The sequence below is a fragment of the Culex pipiens genome, chromosome 3, assembly GCF_016801865.2.
Source record: "Culex pipiens pallens isolate TS chromosome 3, TS_CPP_V2, whole genome shotgun sequence".
Classification (NCBI taxonomy): Eukaryota; Metazoa; Arthropoda; class Insecta; order Diptera; family Culicidae; genus Culex; species Culex pipiens.
Genome location: NC_068939.1, coordinates 41,999,099 through 42,010,778, shown reverse-complemented (window position 1 = coordinate 42,010,778; position 11,680 = coordinate 41,999,099). Strand labels below are relative to the sequence as shown.

The following is an 11,680-nucleotide window of genomic DNA, read 5'->3' as shown; positions in this document are numbered from 1 at the left end:
TAGGGGATGGTTCAATGAACACATTCCAGAAGGAATTAGGCTTGTCCATTCTGTCCCCAAGGTGCGCATTGGATCGACGTCCGGTGTCTCCAGAATCATCGATTCACCGCATTGTCCTTAGTATGCTATGACGGCTAGGAGAAAATTACGACGCCTCATGTCAGACGGTGAACACGTGGCAGAGCATCTACTCGAGTTTTGGATCAGAAACATTCTTTAAAGTAGGTACTGATGATTTTGTGTTAATAATGCAATCGATGCCTCTCCACGCCCAAGTAACATTTTTTCCCAGGAGTTCTACAAGAGCTCTTCAAGATAGCTACAGCATAGCAGTTTGGACCGCGGTAGGATAAAATTCTCTTCAAGTACTCTTCCAAACTCCTGAAGAAGTTTTGAAGAGAATTTTATCCTACCGCGGTCCAAACTGCTATGCTGTAGCTATCTTGAAGAGCTCTTGTAGAACTCCTGGAAAAAAATGTTACTTGGGCGTGTTCACCGTCTCATATGGGGCGTCGTGGTTTCCACCTAGCCGTCATAGCATACTAAGGAAATGCGATGCTTTTGGAGGATGAATCGTCCGTTTTGGAGACACCGGACGTCGATCCAATGCGCACCTTGGGGACAGAATGGACAAGCCTAATTCCTTCTGGAATGTGTTCATTGGACCATCCCCTACACAGACTCCCCAAACCTGTAGGAACGATTGAACGAAAAGCACGAAAATCCCATAGTAATTTCCATGTAAACTTTAAACCGCTGGGGACAGGCCAATTCTCAACCAAATGGGCTGATATTTGGCATGAGAGTCCCTATGGGTATCCTCTACTAGGGGAACCTCGGTTTGCCTGATTCTGAGAACTTTTGGTTTTGGATGAAACACCCTAATATATATCAAGCGAAACAATTTAATTGGGCCAATGTGAGTTTGTAAACAATGGGTATATCTTGTTCACGTCAGTGGGGGGTAATGAAAAATTGCGAATCTGTGTTTATCCTCGCCAAATCTCAAAATGCAGAATTTTGAAACTTAAAGGACATATCTCGGATTAGTTTTCAAAAAGCCCTAAGAGCCATTGGTAAACAATGTCCTTTTTGAAAAAATCAAGCTTCACTGCTAACGTTAACATCTACTGACGTGAGCAGGATAAACTCTTTGTTTACAAACTCACATTGGCCCAATTTCATTGGTTTGCTTGAATATTTCATTGTTTTGCTTGAAAAAACCATCCGTCAGATGATTTGCTCCCGTTAGATCCCGGAGCTAACCTGAGATTTGTTTAGATTGGGATGAACACGGATGAACTCGAACCTAAATTAGCTCTCGCACAAGTACCCCGGTGGGCTTGACGCGGGTGCCAAAATAGCTTTGCAACGCAATTAGGTCCTTGCGGTGGAGATGCCCTAAGGATCCTTATTTTTTAATTTTTAGTAGTAGGGATCCGGAAGGCATCATTCCCGAAGTTAAAAAAAATTAAGAAGCTGCTTTTTCTGGTGTCATCTAGGGGAACAGCATCTAATTCCAGCGTGCCTCTAATGTTGGCAGGTCAGAACTTTGTCGTTTTCAACTGAAATCGACTGATAAATAGCTCAATAAGAAGTGAGCAAGCAAGTTTCTATCAAAAGTTTTGCAAAATCAGTTGTTTAAATAGCGAGTGCTTAACCTGCCAAACATACGAGAATTTCCCCTAGTATCCTTGGAAACGAACTTGATTTTCAATGAATGTGAATCGAAGATTCTTTTTAACTTTTATTTTTTAAAGGGCTAAGGATGAAAATATATATTTTCATGCATGTTTGTATTGTGAAATTGCCTCAGAAATTACGAAATTACGGAATTTAAGAATTCAATTTAATTTAAGAAATTATGAATTAAGGAATTTAAGAATTGAAGGATTTAATAATTTAAAAAATTAAGGATTTGTAATTTTTTAAAATTTAATTCAAGAATTTAAAAAGTTCATGATTTCAAAATCTTAGAGTTTTATTCTTTTTGATATTTCAAAAATATGTGCAACTTTTCTTGACCGCGTTCCTTCCGATCTCCGTACCGTACATAACTTGAGTGATTTTTGAACAAATTGATTATTCATGCAGAGTTTCGGATAACTTTCACCCACATTAGTTATTGATGGTTGTTTGTAGTCTTTTTTTCTATTTTTTTTAAATATTCAAGTAAAAACAACGTGTTGTGGTATTATTATACAAGAATTGTATTAAAATGTTCATCTTGTTTTCAAATAATTTAAAATTTGAATTCAAAGTAAGGCACGTTCTTTATGCACTTATGAATCTATTGGTTTGAAACCTAATTTAACCAAACAAACTAAAACCAATCAGCTTGAATTCGACTTAAACTGAGAACACTAAAAGAGACTCGAATTTTGACACGAACTTCAACAATTTAAAAATCATCCGGCGTTCCGTACCGTCCAATCCACTCGCGCTTCTCCTCTTCCCGCAACGGCTCTTCGCAATGCGGCAGCCCCTCAACGACGATCGCCTCAAACAGCCCCGTCACGTTCGCGGTAACGCCGCAATCCGGCCCAACGCAGCGCCACTTGCTGCGCTCGCCCAGCTCCGTTATGAAGATCATCGTGAACAAATGGCCCTGGTAGATGATGTGCGGGAGCGGCCGTAGGAAGTCCGGCTTGATGAGGAAGACGAACGGGGTTGGGGCGTTCGTTGACTCGTTCCGGATTGTGGCCTCGCCAAGTCGGTGGTAGTACAGATCCCACAGCTCGATGGAATGGTTGTGGGTTGAGGTTGGCGCGGGGGTGCCGATTCGGCCGTGGTTGTCCACGTGCAGGATGGCGCCGCAGCCGCGGATTGTGGCGTAGAAGCACTTCCAGAGGGAGTAGGACGGTTTGGAGCAGCAGTAGGAGTACTCGTAGCCGTCCTGGAGGATCTTCATGAGGTTTTCGTGGTGGTGCATTTGGAAGTTGCGTTCGGGTTCGTCGACGGAGAGCAGGTTTAGAAGGGCTGAGGGGGGTTGTGGAATGTTGGCGGTTGGGTTTGTTGACTTGTACGGGAGCAGGTCTTGGTCGTAGTCGAGCTGTTCCAGTGTTAAGGGAGCGTGGCTGTGAAGACAGCGGTAGTCAATGATCCAGAACAGACCCATCACTCGGACTGTTGCTTGGCACTGTTCGCACTTCCAGTCGCTGTCCCCGTTGTCGGCGATGAAGGCCAGCTGGTATCGATAGCCCTGGTAGACGATTCTGCGGTTTAGTTGATCTTCCGACTTGCCCGACAGCCTGTAGTAGAAATCGTTGTTTTCGTGCTCGTCGCTGATGAGATTTTTGCCAAACTTTTGCCAGAAGATTGCGACCACTTCGTCGGGATGGTTGTGCTCGCTGGTTGTATCGACTAGGGTGGCCTCTTTTCCGTCCGGGCTCAGCTGAATCTGCACCGGGCAGCGACGAATCTCACGCCAAACGCAGCACCAGCTGGCTGCTTCGTCCTCCCACTGGAAGTCGTGTCCGTTGACGGTGATTTGAACCTTTTGATCGACCGTCAGCTTCATGGTAAAGTTTTGGGATCGGTTCAATTCAACGCTCGCAGTGTCGACCTCTCGTGAATCCTCAACTTCCAAATCCACACCGCAATCCTGCAGATATCGCTCGATTTTAGCTTCCGGATACGGGTCGTGCGTGTGCTCAGTTCCGCACCGTTTAATCTCCTCAAAGATCCCTTCCACGGTCAGCAAAACGCGACAACCCGTGTCCCACGACCGGTTACAGCACCACTTGCTTCCAGTTCCTCCTCCACGACCGATGCTCACCAGATAGAACCGATATCCGTCCAACCAAAGCGCCCTCGTGTACGGACTCTTCCCGGAAGCTCCGAAAGTCAGCCAAAACGACTGCTCCACGCCGTCAACCCTCGTCCTTCCCTTCCCCTGACGATACTCGAGCAGCTTTTCCGCACCTGTGCCGTGATTGTGGTGCTTGTCCTTCAACGTGGCAACCGTTCCCCCAGAGTCAATTCCAATCTCCGCGGCGCAACTCCGCAATCGATTGTGGACGCATCTCCACGCGCTCGTTCCGTCCGGGTGACATTTGAACAGTCGGAAAAAGTACTCCTCGAAGACGACCTGAACGCGAGGATCGACATCGGCCGTCCGGACCGTAAAGTTGCGACCCTCACGCGGTTCTTGCAACAGCTGAAGCAGCCTCTGGTCGCTTTCTTCGCGAGCATCGCGCTTCTCCCGCTGGGCTTTTTTGCTGACTTTGGGCTTCGATGGAAGTGACTTCTTCACGTACACGATATCCGTCGCAGGACCGATACCAAGCACCGCAAGCGCCTTCACACCCAAAATGCAGGACCCGCACAACTTGGTCACCGAATCCCGCGGATTCAACAAAATCTCCAACCAATCCCGCATCTGTTCCAGCAGCTTCAAATCCAAAGCCCCGCCACGCTCGTCAAACATCTCAACCAGCCCATCGCCGGTCACGAAACAGAACCGACAAATCCTAGGTCTAACGTCGTCGTCCCCGCTCGGGTTCAGCAAAAACTTGGAGCTGCAAAGTGCCTGCTTCCGGAACGTGTACAGCTTGTCCAGAATGCCATTGCAGCCACCACAAATCCGAAGCACCCTCAAACGATCTGCTTCCTGCGAAACCAACCAAATTTGTTTCAAACTCTCCGAGCTCAACCTTCTTTGCCCACCAAACTCACCTTCCCGAAGAACGAGTTCCGCTCGAAAGCGGCCATCACCCCGCCGCGGCATAGCTCGCACGGTTGGTCGGAGTGGCACAGCGATTTGGGCTGGCCGATGCTGCACTTTTTCGCTGGCTGGGACAGTTTCCGCTTTCGTTGTTCCATTTGAGGACAATCCGGAACAGACGACGAGGGGAATCGATGCTCGAATGCGGGAATGTTTTGAAGGACAGCTGTCAAAATCCAGTGCTGCCAGCATTTCAAGAGGTAGGATGACGGCTCGCATCTCACGAAAATTTAATTCAGCAAAGAAAGCCAAATTGAAAAGATGGCCAACTTTCTAAATCGGTCTAAAATTCTTAAATTCTTAAATTCTTAAATTCTTAAATTCTTAAATTCTTAAATTCTTAAATTCTTGAATTCTTAAATTCTTAAATTCTTAAATTCTTAAATTCTTAAATTCTTGAATTCTTAAATTCTTAAATTCTTAAATTCTTAAATTCTTTAATTCTTAAATTCTTAAATTCTTAAATTCTTAAATTCTTAAATTCTTAAATTCTTAAATTCTTAAATTCTTAAATTCTTAAATTCTTAAATTCTTAAATTCTTAAATTCTTAAATTCTTAAATTCTTAAATTCTTAAATTCTTAAATTCTTAAATTCTTAATTTCTTAAATTCTTAAATTCTTAAATTCTTAAATTCTTAAATTCTTAAATTCTTAAATTCTTAAATTCCTAAATTCTTAAATTCTTAAATTCTTAAATTCTTAAATTCTTAAATTCTTAAATTCTTAAATTCTTAAATTCTTAAATTCTTAAATTCTTAAATTCTTAAATTTTTAAATTACCAATTTGAATTGAATATTGAATACCAATTGAAGAAATATTTTTAAACCCTCGTTTAAACCCTTTTTATAAGTTAAAATGCTTAAATTTCGATTTTTTTTTATTTCAAATTAAATGATTATTGATATGGATTATTCGTCTATCGAAATAATCATTCTGAGCAAAAAAAACTTATTCACTCCTTTGAAATTTTGCCATTTCAAGATTTTGCGAATCTCAAAGATACGGAAATGTGAGAAAATTAAGAATTTTTAAAACAGTGCCGTTCCGTCTTCAGGAACACGATTTTTTCGGCAAGTTTTGCTTGCCAAAAATCAACGTCAGTTTTTAAATTGTTCATTATTGTGGATTTAGCTGGTAGCTAGATTTTCTGGCATCTTCTCACGGTCATTGGAAACGGTCGTGGATAGACCTAGGGGTTCCCAAATGGTGTAAAAAAGACGAAGTGAGGGGGGAGAGGTTTTGACATTTTTACGCCCACATCTGGCCCGCCGCCTATTTCGTAGGTCGTTGAGCCAACGGTCGTTTCCAACGACCGAGTCCAGTTAGGAACCTTACAATATTGTGTGAAGTTTAAGATTGGCTTTCGATCAACATTTTAAAAGAAAAATTAATGCCGTCTCATACATAGGTCAATTTTGACTAGGGAAAATATGTCGTAAATTCGCCTCCCGGGCGAGCTCATCCGACTTCTTCATCCACGCCCCTCTGACCCACTCCTACCATCCCAAAGGAGGTCGTCGGCCTTCCACGCTGGATCTTGTCCTGTCCAACAACTTCGTGGACATGTCTTCGCTGACCGTTGTCAACGATTTGTCGTCGGATCACCTACCGGTGCGCTTTGATGTAAACATCAGTGTACCTTTCAACCAAACGCCCAACGCTACGCGTTGCTACTCTCGCGCAAACTGGCAGGTGTTCCAAAGAGTGCTGAATGAGAAAATAGACTTGACTTCCCCGCTGGTCACGAATCTGGAGAGCCCTGAAGCGATAGACAGGTGCATTGCGATGTTCACCTCGTTTATTATCGAAGCTGAATCAACTGCTGTTCCGACCGCTCCTGTGCGATCGTACAAGGAGGCCGAGTTTGCCGAGTCCACTCGACGATTGGTGCAGCTGAGGAATACCCGACGACGGCAATGGTTCCGCACTCGTGATCCGCTTCTCGCGGACATCGTCGAGGCACTTAACGTGCGGATCCGCAACGAATGTACTATAGCCAGGAACCAGCACTTCAGCAACAGCATCCGGCACCTGGAAAACGGCGCAAAGGACATGTGGAGAATCAGCAAGGCTCTTCGCAACAGAGTGAAATACACTCCCCCGTTGAAGAATGGCGACTCCCTTGTTGCTGCTCCGTCGGAAAAGGCAAACTTGCTGGCGGATAGCTTCGCCAACGCTCACCGTAACACCTTACCCAGCGAACCGTCAGTCATAGCCCAAGTTGAAGAATCAGTAGCTCACATCACCGCTACGGACAGCACGACGGCTGCGCCTGTCGTCCGCCCGAAAGAACTACAACGGATAATCCAGTCGCTCAAACCAAAGAAAGCGCCTGGTCTGGACAAGGTGGGGAACATCGTATTAAAGCGCCTGCCACGGAAAGGGATTGTGGTGCTTACAAAAATCGTCAACGCTTGTCTTGCGCTCTCCTATTTCCCGAGTAGCTGGAAGCATGCGATTGTCAGAGGAATTCCAAAGGCGGGCAAGGACGTAACGCTCCCTTCGAACTATCGCCCAATCAGCCTTCTGCCAACGATGAGTAAAATCCTCGAGCGTGTTATTCTGTCCCGTATCGAGAGCCACCTTGAAAGTCGTACTGTCATTCCCCGACAACAGTTTGGCTTCAAACGAGGGCACTCGACAAATCACCAACTCGTGCGTCTTACGCAGAGCATCCAGCAGTCCTTCGCTCGTGGCCAATCAGTGGGCATGATACTCTTGGACGTTGAGAAGGCGTACGATTCCGTCTGGCAGGACGCCATTCTGCACAAAATGAAACTAGCTGGATTTCCGCAATATATCCTCAAACTTTTGCACTCCTTCTTGAAAAACCGAAACTTCCAAGTGATCGTCGACGGTGAACTATCACGTCCCCAGCTGATTCCGTTCGGGGTCCCCCAAGGTGCTGTACTCAGCCCGATCCTGTACAACATCTTCACGTCGGACGTGGTGATGGTGAACGGCGTCGAGTACTACATTTTCGCGGATGACACGGGATTCGCCTCCGCCGACAAGCATCCAGAAATCATCATCGAAAAGCTGCAAGCGGCCCAGAACAAGCTAGAAGACTACCAGCGGCGCTGGAAGATCAAGATCAATCCTGCAAAAACGCAAGCCATCTTTTTTACCCGGAGGCGAAGTGAACGGTTTCTTCCACAGTCGCAGGTCGTGTCGATGGGCCACGCCATCCCCTGGTCGGAACAAGTCAAATATCTTGGGCTAGAGTTTGACCCCAAACTTAAGTTTGACAAGCACGTCGCAGCATCTCTGGAGAAATGTAGCAAGCTCACCAGAATGCTGTACCCTCTCGTCAGCCGACGATCGCGACTCAGCAGCAGAAACAAGATCCTGCTGTACAAATTGATATTCCGCCCAACCCTTGCGTACGGCTTCCCAGCATGGCACGGCTGTGCTCAATCTCGGCGAAAGAAACTCCAAGTTCGACAAAACAAGCTGCTCAAAATGATGCTGGATCTCCCATTCAACTTCCCAACTGCCGAGCTGGAGGACGCTTCGGGAGTCGAAGAGCTGGACTCGTGGACTTCCCGCCTACTTCGCAATTTCTGGACAAGATGCTCAATGTCAGAAAATGACTTGATCGTCAACCTTGTGCCGTAATCTCTGTGATCTAGTTTGTAAGAAACCCCAATTTTCCTCTAACTATCCCCCTTCTAACAGCAAGAGAAACAGGTTTTTTGTTTGATGTGTTTTCCTGTTGAAAGCTTACTTTGTAACATAAAATTAATGGCATCTAAAGATACATGACTATTAGACATAGCTGCAAGGATCCTCCAAAACTCTATTTAGATCTTAAACTAACTTGATGTTCAAAGCTAAACCTGAAAAATAAACTGAATTGAATTGAATATGTCGTAAAGTCACGCATAAAGTCATGTTGCCAAAAACGAGATTGCACTTCAAATGGCACTGTATTTATTATATCGAATACAACATTATTTATATTTAGATTTATACGCTTGAAATTTTCAGTCGCATTTAAATAAGCAAATCCAAATTAGTTGATTTTTCCTCAAAACATATCTATGTAAATACACGGAATCGGTTGTTGCGTTTGAAACGGAATACGTAAACGATTCGAATTGAATTCCGTTTCAGAATTCCGATTGAGTTGACTGGGTAGAGTCTTTTTTTTAAACCAGTCAGCTCCGTACCAGTTTTTACTGAAAATCATAACTGCAGTGAAAAAAATGTGATGTAGAATTTCACCCAGTTTGATTGGTTTCGATTTAAACGTACATGCAACATACTTCAAAATGTCGCCTCCCATCTCTATTGTTGCGCTACATAATTTCTGTCGCACTCGAAACGTCAATCGCGTTGAAAATATTTTGCTTCTACCTGTCACAACAAACGTGCTTCTTTTTGTGAGCCGCACCAAACGTGTTCGGTTCGGTTGTCGATTGGTCGTTCGTTGTAAATTTGTGATTTCCAGCTGTAAATACCTGGAATTGGTGTTGTTTGATACCGCTTCGGTTGCAAGGATCGCCGGACTGCGTCCAGAATCCTAAACACACGCCAAAATGGTCAAACGAAATCACAAGGTGAGTTTTGCTTTGAGACTTGTTCTTTTGAGGTTATGTTTTGCAATCCGGATATTTTGTTTCAGTTCCAATCGGGCGAGGGTGCCCAGTACCTGACCCGGAAGGCAGCGATGCGAAAGTTGCAGCTGTCGATGCAGGACTTCCGTCGGTTGTGCATCCTGAAGGGGATCTACCCGCGGGAACCGAAGCACCGTGCGATCGCCCAGCGGGGCAGCACCGACATCAAGATTCTGTACCACAAGAAGGACATAACGTTCCTGCTGCACGAACCGATCGTGTGGACACTGCGTGACCGTAAAATCTTCAACCGACGAATTGCGGCGGCCAAGGGCAAGGGGAACAATCTGCTGAAGAATGTGAGGATGGCCAACTACCCGGAAATCAAGCTGGACCACATCATCAAGGAACGCTTCCCAACGTTCGTGGACGCGATTAAAGAGCTGGACGATTGTATGACGTTGCTGTTTCTGTTCAGTACGTTTCCGGCGATGAAAACGGTCACGCGTGACATTACGTCGATGGCGCGTCGGTTGTCGATCGAGTTCATGCACTACTGCATTGCGTCCAAGGCGCTGCGGAAGGTGTTTGTGTCGATCAAGGGATACTACTTCCAGGCGGAGATCAAGGGCGAGCTGGTCACGTGGATCGTGCCGCACTACTATCCGTACCAGCCGCAGCGGAAGGAGTACGTTGATTTCAAGGTGAGTTCATTAAGAATCATCAGTTTGTTCTAATATTAACGAGGGTTGACCCTTCCAGATCATGAAATCATTCGCCGACTTTTTCACCGTGATGGCGGGCTTCGTCAATTTCCGTCTGTACAACTCTATCAACCTGGTTTATCCGCCGCAGTTCTCGGTGTCTCTCGATTCCGAAGAAAGTCGCGCCAACGAGGACACTTTTATTTCCGAGCGAATCGCCGCGCTGAACTCGGACTTGCTGCGTTCGGATCAGATGGGCACGGAGGAGGAGGACGACCAGATCGATTTGGACTTGCTGGACGGCGATAAGGACTCGGAGCAGGTGCGCAAGCTGCGAGAGGATGCCGTCAGTTTGAACAAGCTGAAGAATCTGTTCAAGGGACTAAAGTTCTTCATTAACCGGGAAGTGCCACGAGAGCCGTTGGTGTTTATTCTTCGATGCTTCGGCGGCAGGGCGTCTTGGGACAGGAATTTGTTCGTCGGAGCCACGTTCGACGAGTCGGACGAAACAATCACGCACCAGATTGTGGACAGACCGAGCCTGCCCAAGCAGTACATTTCACGGGACTACGTCCAACCGCAGTGGATCTTTGACTGTGTGAACCAGCGGAAGCTGCTTCCAGTCAACAAGTACCTCATTGGGGCCGTTCTCCCCCCGCATCTGTCACCGTTCAACCGGGATGACGCCATTTACGTTCCACCGGAGGAGGCCGCCCTGCGTGATGGCGTTGAACTGGACGCCGGAGCTCGCAACGGCGAGGAAAGAATTTCCGACGACGAGGACGAGGACGCCGAGCAGCGCCAGCAAGTTCAGCTGGATTACGCACTGGTCAAGGCGTTCCGCGAGGAAAAGACCGAAGCACTCAACTCCGGCGCACCGGAAGAAGCCCCCGAGGAAGAAGAAGATGATGAAGAAGCCCCCGAGGAGGACGAGCAGACAAAGCAGAAGAACGAAAAGAAGAAAAAGATGGCCGTGGTGAGTGGAAAGATCTTCAAGGAGAACCCAAGCGAGCAGAAGAAGCTCACCAAGCAGGAGGAGGCGCTGCGGGCGAGGATGGTCAAGTCTCGCCACAAGAAGCTGTACCGGAAGATGCTGGAGAAGCAGAAGAAGCAAACGAAGGAGGCGAACCTGCTGAAGGAGAAGCGCCAGCAGATCGACAAGAAGCAGCGAGTGGAGCAGACGCAGAAACGCAAAACGCAGAGGAAGGAAATTTTGGCCAAGTAATTTCGCTTCTTTTTTTTCGTGTTTTATTAAGGTTTAATATACATTTAACTAAGATGTAATGCACGGAAATGTGTTCTTTTAGTTGAGAAAATATCCCTTAAAATTTGGAAGCAGTTCTCTGCCGTTCTACGCATAATTGTCCCATGTTCGAAAAAGTGCAACTGAGAAAAACGCGATTGAAATTTTTCGTCCGTTTTTTGTGTTTCTACGCATAATTGTCCCGTGGGTCCCTATTCACCCCATAAGTCCCTAATCATGCCAGTTAGCAGTTTATCACTCTTATTTGTAATCCTCTTGCTATACAATAGGTAAACAAGACACAATACTTCGTAAAACTGATAATTTCGTGAAAGAAAATACTTGGTGGGACAATTATGCGTAGAAGTACAACGATGGGACAAACAGACTTGGTGTTGTTTTCAATGATTTTCTGAACAAAGTACTAGATTTTATGTGTTTTTCGA

At 45.9% G+C, this 11,680-nt stretch overlaps 2 protein-coding genes across 2 annotated transcripts; one reads left to right on the top strand and one right to left on the bottom strand.

Annotated features, from left to right (window-relative positions):
- Positions 1 to 2,194: 2,194 nt before the first annotated feature.
- Positions 2,195 to 4,919, bottom strand: LOC120412423 (uncharacterized). The gene is made up of 2 exons (XM_039572884.2): positions 4,678 to 4,919; positions 2,195 to 4,612 (listed from the first exon to the last, which is right to left on the bottom strand). Exons 1-2 carry the CDS (start codon positions 4,822 to 4,824, stop codon positions 2,402 to 2,404), a joined length of 2,358 nt encoding a protein of 785 aa, XP_039428818.1. The 5' UTR covers positions 4,825 to 4,919; the 3' UTR covers positions 2,195 to 2,401.
- Positions 4,920 to 9,095: 4,176 nt separating this feature from the next.
- On the top strand, positions 9,096 to 11,277 carry LOC120412395 (pescadillo homolog). The gene is made up of 3 exons (XM_039572845.2): positions 9,096 to 9,290; positions 9,356 to 9,991; positions 10,050 to 11,277. The coding sequence occupies exons 1-3, from the start codon at positions 9,270 to 9,272 to the stop codon at positions 11,214 to 11,216; spliced, it is 1,824 nt and encodes a 607-aa protein (XP_039428779.1). The 5' UTR covers positions 9,096 to 9,269; the 3' UTR covers positions 11,217 to 11,277.
- The last annotated feature ends 403 nt before the right edge of the window (positions 11,278 to 11,680 follow it).